The sequence below is a fragment of the Myotis daubentonii genome, chromosome 11 (assembly GCF_963259705.1).
Source record: "Myotis daubentonii chromosome 11, mMyoDau2.1, whole genome shotgun sequence".
Classification (NCBI taxonomy): Eukaryota; Metazoa; Chordata; class Mammalia; order Chiroptera; family Vespertilionidae; genus Myotis; species Myotis daubentonii.
The window spans coordinates 60,101,147-60,117,227 of record NC_081850.1 but is presented as its reverse complement, the minus strand read 5'-3'; the positions used below and the strand labels follow the sequence as shown (position 1 = coordinate 60,117,227).

The 16,081-nt window shown below is 37.7% G+C and overlaps 1 protein-coding gene across 9 annotated transcripts in view; it reads right to left on the bottom strand.

The window, feature by feature from the left end:
- The window catches only part of FSD1L (fibronectin type III and SPRY domain containing 1 like), a 54,685-nt gene that overhangs the window by 20,730 nt on the left and 17,874 nt on the right, over positions 1 to 16,081 (bottom strand). For 8 of the 9 annotated variants that reach the window (XM_059657533.1, XM_059657530.1, XM_059657526.1 and 5 more), the window contains 3 exons: positions 7,632 to 7,654; positions 3,204 to 3,325; positions 1,349 to 1,558 (listed from right to left, as the gene is read on the bottom strand). In XM_059657533.1, coding sequence (XP_059513516.1) covers positions 1,349 to 1,558; positions 3,204 to 3,325; positions 7,632 to 7,654 — 355 coding nt within the window. The remainder of the gene's footprint in view (positions 1 to 1,348; positions 1,559 to 3,203; positions 3,326 to 7,631; positions 7,655 to 16,081) is intronic. The other variant, XM_059657532.1, reaches the window with a different exon arrangement.

Genomic DNA, 16,081 nt, shown 5'->3' with positions numbered 1-16,081 from the left:
GAAACTACTCTAAAAGTAGGAGTATGAACCTTCAGACAGACATTTCTCCCTTTGTGAAACGTTCTCTTTACTCAGGAAGATTATAAATTTGTGTTAAAACAGTAGTAATGCATGAAATCAGAGGAATAATGATTTATCTATTGTTTTCTTCAAAATAAATAAGTTATACAGTTTATCAATGAATTTTTTAAAACATAGTGATAAGAGATTCTGTCAAGCCTCATTAAAAGTAATGTTACATTCAAGGACAGAAGCTGGAATTTAAAATAACATTCAATTTCTAGAAAGTAAACTCCCTAAGGAATTTTATATTTATGAAACACTGTCATTTTTTAAAAATATATTTTATTGATTTTTTACAGAGAGGAAGGGAGAGGGATAGAGAGTTAAAATATCGATGAGAAAGAAACATCGATCAGCTGCCTCCTGCATATCCCCTACTGGGGATGTGCCCGCAACCAAGGTACATGCCCTTGACCGGAATTGAACCTGGGACCCTTCAGTCCGCAGGCTGACGCTATCCACTGAAACAAACCGGTTAGGGCAACACTGTCATTTTTTGTGAAATATAAATTTAAAGAAAAGTGAAGCATATGGATTAATAGCAAAACTCTGAAGTTAGTCATGTCTAAATTAAAACTGTCTAAAAATTACTAGCTGTGGGACTTTCAACAACATAACAGAGCTACAGTTTTGAATCTGTAAAACAGAAATAATAAAACCAACCTCATAATTCTACATAGTAAATGAGATGTCATTATACTGGTTATTTGAGATGTACTATGTAATACATTTCAGCCTGGCTTCTGACAAATGTTCAGTGTTCAATAATGGTAAAGTTACTAATGTTATTGATCATCCATAAGAAGCATTTACTAACTCAGGCAACATTAGGTCATTTCAAATACCTAAGGTCCCCTATATATAGAGATACCTTTTTAAAGACTTTGAAAAGGCTAACAAACAAATTTCTAATACCAAGTCACAGTTCTACTCTAAGTATTACTGTGAAGGTAATCCTAAAAGGATTAAAGGCAACAATATTTGTGGTTCTGTGTGTACATCTAGAAAGTTGACAGTTTTTTGGATGATAGAAAACCAAGGTAAAAATTAAATGTTATTCTGAAATATTGTTTCCAGAACATCCCTTCATGCTTGTTCTACATACATTGTTTTACCAGGTTGCAAATATCCAGAAGTAATTTAAATTATGGAAGAGAAATTCACTTCTATAATGAATACATAAAAAATCGGCTAAAGAAAGAACGTTATCTTTTAAAGTAACTAAAAATATTTTCTTAATTACATTTATTTTCTGAGAAAGATTCATGAAATGCAGTCATTTTACCTGACAGTGTATATTCAGTACCCTTAATATTATCAATTATGTCCCAGCATCGCTCATCCTTTACACGTGGAAGTCCATCAAAATTAGTTTTCCTATATTCCAGTATAAAATGATCAATCTTATTATCTTCTTCTGGCATTCTCCAAGCTACTGTTACAGCATTGTCAGCCACCAAACACTCTACTGGATCTATCTCTGGAGCTTTGGGGACTGAAGAAAAAAGAAAAAGGCTTATTCTAGTACTAATCCAATATTTATGTCTGTCATTCAAACTATGGTTTTCATGTTGCTTTTGAACTATTCAATTGAATCAGGCTAAGAGAAGAGATATCCTATAAATATATTTTTCAAAGCTCTGTTTAAAAATTCATGTTTAAAAGTTTTTTCATAGACTTATTCAAAGTTTATTAAATCCTAGTTGGCAAAAAGCAATTCAAACATGCTAAGAATAAAGAATCAAGAATTACTTGTTACTTCTCAACATGTACTTTTAATCTATTTCAAACAGCTGTAGGCTATAAATTAAATCACTATTGAGAAAATAACTTGCTTTAACTCCAATAATTAAAATAATTCAAAATATTTTCAATGTATTTTAAAAATTTTTGTTTATAAAATAATTGTAATTCCTCACACTAAACAAAAATGAACTCCTCAATCCCCAAATACTTATGAACTTTAAAGTGTTTTTCAGAGTTTTCTGAATCATCAAAATAAATAGGGATAAATGAGCCACAATTAACATGTATGAACATGAATCAACTTCTTTTCCATAAAAGAGATTTTTCCATAGATCCTCAACATTAACAGATGTTTCATTTACATATCAACAAGCGAATTGGAGAATGTGATCCTCCACTGATACGAATGTGTCTGAAATGTGTGAAACTGTGCAGGTATTATATTTAAACATTTTGTCACTGAAAAAAGTTTTAGTGACACTGCTAACAGAGTATTGAAAGTTTTAGTAAATGCAGTAAGACAAGAAAAGGAAGTAAAAGGTATATAGATTACAGAGGAAGAACTATAACTGTCTTTGTTTGCTGATGACATGATTATCTATGGAGAAAACCCAAAGAATCAATGAAAAATTTCCTGGAATTAGCAAGAGATTATAGCAAGTAAGTAGCAGCTAGGATTAAAATCTAAGAAGTCTGTGTGCAGGATCCAGTGCATTACATTGTGGTGTGCTGCTGTGTCAAACTAACAATAAAATACATCCCTTAATGGGATTCTTAAAAATGGAATTTTAACTACCAGTAAAATAATTCTCTAAAAATAAAGTCTAGCAAATTTAATTATTCCTAGAATGAAAAAACTTATACTATATTTCTTTAATACTTACATTCCAATATTTATACAGAAACATTTTGCAGAAAATATATTTTTATATATAAACTAGAGGCCCTGTGCATGAGATTTGTGCACTGGGGGTGGGGGCGTCCCTCAGCCCAGCCTGCACCCTCTTGCAGTCCAGGACCCTTTGGGGGATTTCCGCCTGCCAGCTTAGACCCGATCCCCCAAGGGATTGGGCCTAAGCCAGCAGTCAGACATCCCTTTCGCAGTCTGGGGCTCTTGCAGTCCAGTACACCTCGCTCCTTACTGCCTGCCTGCAGCAGAGGTGGGAGAGGCTCCTGCCACCACCGCTGCACTCGCCAGCTGTGAGCCCAGCCTCTGGCTGAGCGGCGCTCCTCCTGTGGGAGCACACTGACCATTAGGGGGCAGTTCCTGCATTGAGCATTTGCCCTCTGGTGGTCAGTGCACACCATAGCGAATGGTTGTTCCACCGTTCGGTTGATTTGCATATTAGGCTTTTATTATATAGAATTTACATGTAATATGTATGCTTACTCACCTGGCAAAAACTTCAAAGTCTGCAACATCTGTCTTTCCTGAGAAAAATCCACCATTAAATGAGTCATGTTGTCACTGACCTTTGGTTTCAAAGAAAGGCGAAAGGCTGAAGCCATTGTTACTCTGCAGCAAATACAAACATACTTTTAAAAATAAAAGAATGGGAAGTATCATATATTTAATTTATAAAATGAATAGAAATGATTTCACTCTAGTGATTTCAGAAATTTTAACAAAGATAACCCAACTAAATAGAAATTTGCTTAGTCTTTGAAAGTTAACTAAATAAAAAAAACTGTAAAGTGTTTTTAAATTTAAAGACACTTTCCACCAGCCAGTTTTATAAAACTGCATTCAAATACAAGTATCACAAGAGACAAATATTCAGTATAAATCATCTTTAACAGACCCAACAGCCATCTAAATCTCTGTACAACTCAAGCTTACAGACTTCCTGATGCCAGCCTCACTCCTTTTCATATGCCAAATGATGATCTGTACATATACCCTGATTCAAACATTCTCCCTAGTGGTAACAGCTACTCCATGTGTCCTCAAATAAGAGTAGAGGTACATTGACCAAATACTGGATAGCTTGGTAGTGGCTAAGGACAGGCCATAGATGAGAAAGGAGAGAAGTGAAATCACTAGTAGATGTCACTCTGATTGTCAACATCAGCTACATGGAAGGATACAGGAGAAATACCACTGTGAAACCGCATACAGAAATTGCAGGAGTTCAAGAAATATTAGATGAATGTGGTACAAAAAAGAAAAAAAAAGAAAAAAGAAAGAAGCCATACCAGACCTCATTTAATCCACAGTATGGGAAACCTGTTCTGTCAATTAAAACTGGGAAGAAAAGAAATTATCATGTTCTGGCCCGGCCGGCGTAGCTCAGTGTTTGAGCGTCGACCTATGAACCCGGAGTTCACAATTCTATTCTCAGTCCCATGCCCAGGTTGTGGGCTTGATCCCCAGTGTGGGGTGTGCAGGAGGCAGCCGATCAATGATTCTCTCTCATCATGGATGTTTCTATCTCTCTCCCCCTCTCCCTTCCTCTCTGAAATCAATAAAAATATATATTTAAAATATATATTAAAAACTATATTTAAAAAAATTATATTCTATTAATTTGTCATTTTGTTTCAAATTTCAGTTTTTCATATTACAATAAATTTCCACAAGTATCAAAGAATAATACAAAAGTTAATATTCATGAGTGTTGTCCTCCTAGTACACAATTTGGGAGAGGAATAGAGCTGGAGGGACAAAGAGAATAGCATGCCTAGTCATTCAGATCTGCCAAATCTACTCTACAAATCAATGATTTAAAAGATACCAAACTTGTTGCTGTAGTCAGTCATTTTAGGATGAAAAATGTCTAACTGTTGCGGTATCCAGTTATTTTTAAAACTAGGAAAGTAATCATTTTATTTAGAAACAAAGTTAACTGATCTATTTATCAAGAAAAAAGTGTTATACTTAAATACAATTTATGGAGAAGGGAATTCACACTTACTGAACTCCAGTCATAACACTGAGTTTCTCACATACTACTTTAAGCGGCTGGTTCTCAATAATAAAATTTCAGATGACATCACTAAGGAGTTAAGAACAAAGGCTAAGTCTTACATACTTTGTTCTTTACAGCCCGAAGTATCTTTTGATTTGAAGACTCTGAGAGAGCTATATTCAGATAGGTACTTAGTAAATGCCCACAGAGTCAATGAATGGGTTTGAACCTACTTAGTTGCTTCTAAACCTGATTATTAAAATGCATTTTTTGAACTTTTGAGAAAAAAATATCTGAAAGTATTTTAGGAAATTTAATTCTGAAACTTTACCTGCAAAACTTGATTTAATCACTAAGGCCTCAAAGAAAAAGAATGTTCTCCCAAAAACCAATAGAAAGGTCTATCAAAGCCTAAAAAAACAAGAATAATTACCTTCATTTTCTAGTCAATGAAAATTTCAGTCTCCATAAATCAAGTTAGATGTACAACAATGCTATAATCTTTCAAAAGACTGAACATTTTATTTTTAGACTGAATACATTTAAACAATTGTGCCTCAAAGTCCCAACTAATAATATGAAGTCCATAGATAATTATATTACAGGATCTATGTCATTACAAATGTTTTTATTCACCCTGACTTTCTTGATTTATTTCTAATAGTAAAGCTGAATACAAGGTTCACACTTCTCCATTTTATTTTTGCAAAAATAAAATAACTGCAAAACATACAGATGGACACTTTTAATTTCCTCAAACTACCTACCAAATTAACAACTCTTCCTTTCATGACCCCTTTCCTTCAAGAACCAGTAACTCCCGCAATATACCTCAACAAATCATCTTCCAACATTACTAAGCACCCAGACGTGTATACCAGTGCTCTGTAAAGAGATCTGCTATTTATCATCTTCTCATTTCTGTCTTTAGTGTTTCCTGTCACTCCATTATTCTACAACTTCTGTCATACCAAATGATAAATACTGAGTTCTCACAGATACTTTCATTTTCACATATTTGATTCCTTGCTCAGATTATGTTACACACTCTTCCTTAAAATACCACTTTCAACCTCATATTAGGGGATAAACCTTTCTTCACTTAGTAAAAATATTTTATTATGACTCTCTGTTTTCATATTATGAACAGCAATAATGGAATTCTAGAAGCTTGCTTCCTAGAAGCACCTAAAAACTGTATCAGAGAAACTGGACATTATGAAACTAAAAATCAAGCTTAAAAAATTAAACCCAAACCCAGAAGTGTTCCTTAGGTAAGAAGTAAACATTTTGTGGGCAGCCTAAAGAAACATTATAGGCTCTGAAAAGCAAAACAAAACAAACAAATAAATGGAGTTTGCTCTGGCCAAAAAAAGAAACTCTGACTTCTGAGATCCCTTGGATACTGATGAAATCAAGCCAACAAGTTGGCTTAGAAGAAGAGGAAAAGAGGTCAAGTTTCACTGAAGAATATATTCAGCCGTGAACACTGATCATAACATTAAATCCTGACAAACAAATCTGAATGGTGAGGGGTAAGGACAGAATTCCAGGAAGCACAAAACCATAGAGATTCCTAGGAGAAGAACAAGGGAGGATATTGCAAGGTCTCTCACAAAGTCTTTGGACAGCCCAAAGCCTGATTAGGCAGTGACTTCTAACCCAGATAATCAGGGACCAGAGCACGATTTAGTGGAATAGGTGGCTAAATAGAAGAATAATCTAGCCAGGGTGGGAAGAAGGATCGTTCACAGTGAATTCCAACAAACACAACCCAAAACTATCTTATCCAAAACACTACCTAGCATCCAATCCTCAAACACCAATATTTTCACCTTCAAACTCTCATAATCTCCTTTCTACATTTAGGATTTATAACAATGATCCATGATTTTAACCAATCCCTGATACAAAATTTACAAAAAATATAAAAATTAATATTTGTGCTAAAAATGCTACGACTGCCATGTGAATCTTGCATTAGTCAAATAAACAGCCATGAGAGAAACCCAGAATTAAAGTCTTCAGCCAAGACTAACAACAGAGACACTGGTTTTCACACAACCTACAATGAATAGTTTTTAAATTATCTGATGAAGAATAATTTCACCTAGGATTCAGAGTGGGGATGTGAAGAGCTGTGCCTTTCAGAGAATCTCATAATCCTTCAATGAAGAAACCTAAGTGATCACCTCGCTGGAGTCAATGGTCAGTGACTAGCCAGGCAGATCAGAGCCATCCCTCTTGTGGTAACCCAATCCAAAATGCCAGCAGCTCCTTTAGCCTTTTAGTGTATTCATTATAGCAAGTACTCAGCTTCCTTTCTTAATCCTGACTCTGCCAATGAGGGAGACCTTATAAACTAGAGTCTTTCATTATTTTCTTTAATATTCTCTTCCCATAAACTGGTAGTAGTGGCATTAGAAAGAGAAAGAGATGGCACCAGGAACAGGATGAAACGAGAATACAAAGGTGTTAACCAGGAGAGCAGTGAGAGAGCTTTAGCTCCTGAAGACGATCTAAAATGCTGTGACTTCTCAGAAAATAAGACACACATATAAAATTTAAGAACAACAAAAAATGCATTCCAGGAATATTTTTTTAAATTATTCAAATTGGTTCCCCACCATTAGCATAGTCAATTAAGAATTGTAGTAAAACTAGTACTAAAACTAACTATATTATACCAGAAATGAAATTCTTTTGGAAGTACATAATTGTCCACAACTATGTTTTTAAAAAATCTTGCTAACATATTGCTTATTACTGAAAATATGCAGAAGACATTTTTTTTTTTTGTATTTGACCTTTAGGTATTTTTGTTTTAACTAAGAGTCTAGTAAGAAACTGTTCTTGAATTTCATTTCTGATTTCAATATCAACACAAATAAAAATGTAGGTTTTATTCCATACCTATCCTTGATCTGTCTGGCAGCCTTGGAGCAGATCAGGGAGGAGAGAAAGAAGGCAGTTAGTGCTTTTCATGCAAGTTTCAATGGCAGTGACATGCAAGAAAAGTTAGGATATAAACCCTGGAACAGATTAGTTCATATTCACCAAAACATAAATTATAGGAAATTTGTACAGTTTGCATCAGATTGCATAATGTGATGTTAGAATTACAGTAGAAAATCTAGACCCCATATACACCACCTTAAAAGGAGGGAAAACAAACACTTCCAACTAAAACCAGATGACTACAAATGTTTTTTCTTACCTTAAGATTACCATAACACACCTCCACTTTCATTCAGTCAGTCACTCTTCCACTAGACCCACCACTCTCCTTCCTGGGCACCCATTTCTATGCATTCTGATGGTTTTCTTACATATTTCAAATCTGCTCTCCCATTTTTCTTCAGAGATCTCTTTCACCACTTCATAATCATTGTTCCAAGTTTTCTCTATATGCCTTCACTGGGCAAAGACTGTATTCTGAGAGCTTGCCTGCTAACATATAAAACTAGGCTGCAGTTCTACATTCCTTTACCCCCTAAAGAGTTAAGTTCTAATGGCAAAAATTCAGAGGAAAAATACTTGGAGCAATGGGGTCTTTCCCTCAGATGACTTCATAGAAGCTGCCAACTTAAACTTAAACCTATTCTACATTAAGATCTCTTTTCTTCTCTCTCTCTCTCTCTCTCTCTCTCTCTCTCTCTCTCTCTCTCTCTCTCCCTTTCTCCCTCCCTCCCTCCCTCCCTCCCTCCCTTCTTTCCTTCCTTCCTTTCTTATTTTTTTTTTAGAATGTTAGCATAAGTTTAGGAAGGGGACACAGCTATTATTTGGTGACAGTCCCAGAAAAATACAAGTAAAAACTGTTATCCCCTCTACATTCACATGCAATATATCCAACAAACTTTTTTTTCCATATTGACCAGAGTGTTTAATGATACATCCATTGAAGATCATATTTTACTTGACACTCCATCCCCAGTCTCTAGCATAAAGCTTAGCACACAGTAATACTTAATAATTATTAAATGTAAATGAACATTAAATATGTGTAACAAAGCTTCTGTTGCCCCTCATCTTCAGTTTTAACATTGTTCATACTAACAGTCATTTTTAAACCCATCCTAGAATATTCTGGTATGAAACCTTTCTACACAAAAGAACAAAACTGCAATTTAGATCAGCATATGATGCAGTTCCAGGACTATCATAATCAATCCTGTGATCTTGTATACTAATCATTCTATTTCTTTATTAAGGGATTTGGGTCCTTACTGTTTCTAAAGACCCTTTTTAAGCTCCACATTCTGCAGCAGACATCCCAATGCTGTGACATCTATAATATGTTCCTTAAATCATGACACTATTTTGTTACTAGAATAAGAAATGTTATGGTGGTCAATTACATTGGGTTTTTTTGTGTGTGTTTTTAAGTGTCGTCATTACAGCTAGCATTACAAACCAAAGCTTTTAATATAAATGTCAATGGGAAGAGGAGACTCTTCTCTGTAGTTGGTGTTTCTTCACGTACAGAGAAGCTCCACTGGCATTATCCCTTAGCCTCTCTGCTCCCTCATTTCTCCTGGGGAGGTGCAATGACCCAATCTGACTGACTGGCTTTGAAAGGAGACACCAGATATAAGTAGCTCAGCACCTTTCCCTTTTTCTGGCAGCTTGCTTGCCCAAAGAGAACATATACATATTCTGTTCTTTCCCTTGATGCAGTAAGTTTCACTGAAACAGGCTACCCCCACAGACACGTGAGGTAGCCCCCATACTGACCATACCTACATGGGTAAACCTATTTCTACAATTAGGAAAGTCTGCCCATTGATATAAGCCAAATTCTCCAATACCATTTTAACAATATTTGGCCTCTTATCAGCTTTATTGTTTTTATCTTATTTCCCAAATGGTTTAGAACTTGGTTAAAGGAATATTACTAACCAGTCACTCTCAAATAACCCAACAATATAAAGACCATCACAGTTTTTTAAACTGACCATAATTATTCAATTTTGTTTCTAGTGTTACTTAATTACTAAGGTGCCATTTTTAGTGTGTGCAAGTGTACACATGTACACATGCATATAAAGCTTTCGTTTTATTTAATGTACTTGGCTGTTAGTGACAAACCAGAAATGAACAGATAAAAAGCCAGGTAACTTAGGAAAAACTGTTGGTAAAAACTATTGATTTATACCCATTTGGTAAAGCTGGAGACTCAGTGCTTCTTCTTTTATTTAGATTCAAATTTTATAGCACATTCACTGTGTAAATGCAAGAAGGTTGAAAAGTTATTCTGTACAATGACTGAGGGTGGCATCCCAACCTCCGGATCCGCCCTGCTCTGTGCATGACAGGGGGTGGCGCCCCAACTCCCCAATCAGCCCTGCTCTGAGCCCAACCAGGGGCTGCACCTAGGGATTGGGCCTGCCCTCTGCCACCCAGGAGCAGGCCTAAGCCAGCAGGTCGTTATCTCCCGAGGGGTCCCAGACTGCAAGAGGACACAGGCCGGGCTGAGGGACCCCCCTTCCCTCCGCGAGTGCACAAATTTTTGTGCACCTGGCCTCTAGTGCTTTTATATAGATAGATAGATGTTAGAAGCAAAGTACTCTAAAATAATTCTATTTATGGAGCAGCTAAATTGAATAGTATATTCTAAACACAGTTAAAAGAAGTTTTAGGCCTTGCTTATTGTACTCAATGAATCATTTTCCCAAACAGAAAAAAATTTGAGATTTCAAAATTTCTTCCCAATCAGCAGAGATTGTTTTAACTCATCAGCAAAAAATAAGAAGCAATGACCAAAGTTTAAGAGATCTGAGTTTCAGCCCATCATATTAACTAGCAAGTTAGTTAACTCTATTAGGACTCATTTATCTCATACATAAAATGATGAGCACTAAGATATCTGGCAACCCTGAAAGTCCATCCTAAGCCATCTTATATGTAGATAACTTTTAAAAATTATCCAAAATAAATTAAGCATTCTAACAATAGAATTTTCTGAAATATGGGCTGAAATGGAAAAGAGGCGGCAAAGAGTTAGTTAAAATCAGAGAGCACTAAAAAAAAAAATCAGAGAGCACTGATAATCAGGAACCAAAATAAGAATATATCTTTTTCTGAATTATAATTGCTGAGAGAAAAATACATTAATCCTGTCAAAAGGATGAATCTAGCTAAAGCTAGATGTCAAAACTGGTATTTGTCTGAGAGGATTTATCCTTATTTTGATTTGCGGTAAATCCCAATAGAATTCCTAGTAAAATCTGAATGCCACACAACACTGAGAAACATTTCCAGTCTTATCTACATGTTCCCATTGTTTTATACTTCAAAATTTCCTACTAGATTTGAGACAGATAATTTTGTAATGTTTCCTTGAGACAATCTGAAAATGTATAAGGGGCAAATATTTAATACCTTTTCAATACTTTTTTATAATATACTAGAGGCCCGGTGCACAAAAATTTGTGCACTCGGGGGGGGGGGGAGGGTCCCTCAGCCTGGCCTGTGCCCTCTCGCAGTCTGGGACCCCTCGGGAGATAACGACCTGCTGGCTTAGGCCTGCTCCTGGGTGGCAGAGGGCAGGCCCAATCCCTAGGTGCAGCCCCTGGTCAGGCTCAGAGCAGGGCTGATTGGGGAGTTGGGGCGCCGCCCCCTGTCATGCACAGAGCAGGGCGGATCGGGAGGTTGCAATGCTACCCTCAGTCACGCTCAGGGTAAGGCCGATTGGGGGGTTGGGGCACTGCCCCGTCACACTCAAGGCAGGGTCGATGGGGAGGTTGTGGCGCCACCCCCTGTCACGCACAGAGCAGGGCCAATCAGGGGGGTTGGGGCTCCGTACCCTGTCACGCACAGAGCAGGGTCGATCAGGGGGTTAGGGAGCTCCCCCCTGTCACGCACAGAGTAGGGCCAATAGGGGAGTTGGGGCACCGCCCCCTGTCACACACACAGCAGGGCGGATCAGGGGGTTGGGGTGCCGCACCCTGTCACACTCAGGGCAGGGCCAATGGGGAGGTTATGGCTCTACCCCGTCACACACAGAGCAGGGCCCGTGGGGGGCAGTTGGGGCGCCGCCCTCTATCACCCGCAGAGCAGGGCCGATCAGGGGGTTGGGGCACCGCCACTCTCACACTCAGGGCAGGGCCGATGGGGAGGTTTTGGCTCTACCCCGTCACACACAGAGCAGGGCCCGTGGGGCGGTGGGGGAAGAGGGGCGCCGCACCCTGTCACACACAGAGCAGGGCCGATCAGGGGGTTGGGGCGCTGCACCCTGTCACACACAGAGCCGCAGGGCGATCAGGGGGTTGGGGAGCTCCCCCCTATCAGGAACAGAGCAGGGCTGATCAGGGGGTTGGGGCGCCTTCCCCTGTCACGAATACAGCAGGGCGGATAGGGAGGTTGTGGTCCCGCCCCCTGTCACACACAGAGCCGCAGGGCGATCAGGGGGTTTGGGCGCTACCCCGTCACGCTGATCCCGGTGCCGGGAGGCCTCGCGGCTCCACTGATCCCAGTGCTGGGAGGCATATTACCCTTTTACTATATAGGATAGAGGCCTGGTGCATGGGTGGGGGCTGGCTGGTTTGCCCTGAAGGGTGTCCTCGATCAGGGTGAGGGTCCCCACTGGGGTGCCTGGCCAGCCTGGGTGAGGGGATGATGGCTGTTTGCAGCTGGTCACACACCCTTCAGGGTGGGGGTCCCCACTGGGGTGCCTGGCCAGTCTGGGTGAGGGGCTGAGGGCTGTTTTCAGGCTGGCGGGTGACTGAAGCTCCCAACTGCTCCTTTTTTTCTTTTTCTTTTTTTTATTCTGGGCCAGCTTTAGCTCTGAGGCTTGGCTCCAGCTCTTAGGCCTCACTGCCGAAAGCAGGTATCTGGTTTGTTTGGGTTCTATAATCGAAACACTGTTTCAATTCCAGCTCTGAGATCCGGGCTGGCTGAAAGCAGGTTTCTGGGGTTTTGTTTAGCTTCTATATTTGTAACAATGTTTCAAACTGCAAGCTCAGAGGCCGGCAGTGGCAGGTGGGGAACGCTGGAGTCCTCCATCACTGAAGCAAGCAAGCCTCATGTTTGCTTCCAGCTGCCTGGCTGCCGGCCGCCATCTTGGCTGACAGTTAATTTGCATATCACCCTGATTAGCCAATGGGAAGGGTAGCGGAGGTACGGCTAATTACCGTGTTTCTCTTTTATTAGATAGGATAATTGAGATGTCTACCCTCACCCCCAAAATACCATATTAAGAAAATAATTTGGGAAATGAAGGAGACTCAGTTACAGAGAGTGAAAAGAGGTAGTTTCAAAATGCTATTTTTCCTTAGGCAAAAATACCAATTTTCAAAGAAAATAACACTGCATACCAGTTGCTTCCATACATTAGAAGCTTTAAGAGTCTCATCCTCTACCGACTGAGCTAGCCGGGCACCCTAGAAGCTTTATAATTTCAATATAAATGTTTATAAAAAGAACTATTTTTAAAAAACACATTCACAAAGTCATACATAGTAAATAACTTGAAATAAACTTTGAATATAGATAGTACTGCTCACATCTGTTCTATGACTAAGGACATTTATATAATAGACTACATTTTTATAGAACATAAACACTCAAGTAGAGGGGAAAAATTGTAGCTTGCGCTATTCTTAACAAATATTTAGGTTGGCCCACAGAAGCAGCTTCTGCTCCCTTGGAAATACTGAGGGAGCTTCCATCCCTCTCCTTATTTGCTCCTCCCAGTGGTCAGAGCCTGACACTCACTGAACAATATTCCAATGATTGTGCATCAGAAGTGGGAATTATACAAAACCCATTCTCCTTTTCCATCTGTGATCAAATGTAGAAGATATTATTTCCTTTTTGCCTTAATCTGTACATTTCATTTCATTTGTAGGCACCTGGACAGGTAACCATTCTATCCTTTCTAGTCTAAGAAGTGGGTTATGTGTGGCAAGATTGTGATAAAATGGCTGGTTAGTTATATTGACTTGGAAATTGTCCCACAGACTCAGCTCTTCATAAGTATAATTCAAGTTACAGATTCAGGGGGTAGGGAAAGATAGGGATATTAATTTTGGCAAAGGGTCCAAGCAGTGTCATGCAGGCCAGCTATTAGCAGAGAACCCAGGTTTGGTGGTTTTTGGCTACTTATCCATCCAGAAATAAAGTTAATGATCAGATCTCATTTGCTGGTGATCTTTCTGCATATATTTATTGTCAACTAAACTTCCAACAGTCTAAATCAGCCGTGGGCAAACTACGGCCCGCGGGCCCCGGCCCGTTTGAAATGAATAAAACTATTGAAATAAAAGACCGTACCCTTTTATGTAATGATGTTTACTTTGAATTTATATTAGTTCACACAAACACTCCATCCATGCTTTTGTTCCGGCCCTCCGGTCCAGTTTAAGAACCCATTGTGGCCCTCGAGTCAAAAAGTTTGCCCACCCCTGGTCTAAATAAATGTGAATGTTCTAAAATCTTTTTCCATTTGTGCTATTTTTACTGGTAAATAGCATAGCTTCATATTCAATTTTCATATTGTAGTACAACAATGTGATCATTTAAATATCAGTACTTAAAATTCTTTTTTTAAAGATAGCAAAGTCTAAAAAAGATTAATGGTTTGGATTTTAGCCTATGATTTTTTTTGTCCCCAGGAACTATTCATATTAATTGGTTTTAATCAGTTTAATATGGGGCATTTGTAAACAGTATACCTTAGAAGAACTTCTTTTTCCAAATATCTGGCAATATACTGCTAGTCCAACAGTTAATCTTCAAAGTCATCTTTTCCTTTTCTTTCAGCAATTAGGTATTTGGGGCAAGCCTATTAACCATGCAGCTGGCCAGGAAAGTGAACTTAGGTTCTGACTTGGAATCAAACCTTTATCTGGATCCTCTTTGGATATACTCAGAAAATAATTGCAAGCAACTCTCAGTTAAACATTTTTTTAAAATAAGAAACTTAGATTTCTGGCTAGGAAACACTGACAATTTATTTCACCACATCTCTAAATGGTTTAAGCTATTAAGCAATACTGCAAAATGCAGGAAGACAAAACCAAAACTATAAGATAAGCCAACTGGCACATTAAGAATATATTTAAACCACGATGTGATTTATTTTCTCAAAACCTTTCTAATTTACAAATAGCTGGGAACAAGTTTTAATTAACAAAGCTGGAAAGAAGAAAAAGGAGAGAGAAAGGGAGAATGATAGCCTTTGAGAGGAAGGCAGAGAAGGACTCAAATGTGAATGAAAAGAGAAACTTGGAAAAAACAAACTTTTATCAGAGTTTTTCCAAGCATCAATCCCTATTTAAATGCAACTGAATGCAAGTTATCTTTGAGTACTTGTGCACATATTTTATAGTTTTCCCGTCTTGTTCCTCATTCTCAGGCTCTCAGCTATTAATTCCTGCTTCTATGACTGTGCCTTGTCATTAACAGCTGCTCCAGCCACTATAAGGGAACTCTTGAAAGCTAGGAAACAGAAAGAAAAAAACTAAAAATTTTAGTACCAGGTACATATTAATAGCCAACAGATTCTGAGGCTATTGAATAGAGGATATGACTCTTGCCCATGAACTCTGTGACACTGATCTTGAGGACTCAGACATCTTTTGCTTTCTGCATGTATTTGGCTATGTTCTAGATATTTGAGGTTATCATATATATATATATATATATATATATATATATATATATATATATATATATATACTCTCTAAATAGGTGACATATCTATATTTTTTAAGTACCTTAAAGTATGACACATTTCCCTCATAATTGCTTTATATAGTAAGTACTACCAAATGCAAAGATGAATTTCCTCACAACCCACCTCCAAATTCAATAATTAATTAGCTCACTAATTTATAGAAAAATAACTTTTGTTTTGATTAATTTTGTTAAAAGAAATTAGTTTTTAGAGTTCATTTTCAAAATGTAGTAATATAAGCCAACAAATGTTACCTTCTCAAGAAAGATTTTTCTACTTTCAAGTTCACAGAAAAATCATAAAAATGAAAACATTAGGTGGACACAAATTGATTATAAAGCCACCTTTCTAACACTAATGCAGTTTGTCCATGAAGACCAAGAAAAATAATATCAAATTAAAATATTTTAGCTTGATAAGATTACTAGTCTATATTTTGCTAATTATATACTTTAATTCCCACTCTTTTCACACCATTTTAATATATTCTACACCCTTATTGTATATAAAATATAACAGATTTGATTAATTGGTAATCATTGGAAAACTCCTCTATGTAAAAATAAAAACTAGAAACTAGAATTCAAAATCTCTTAAACACCAGAACCTAGGTTAAAACTTTAACAGTCTTTTTGTTCTACTGTTCATATTTTCATACTAAACATTCTCCTAAATAAGGAACCTA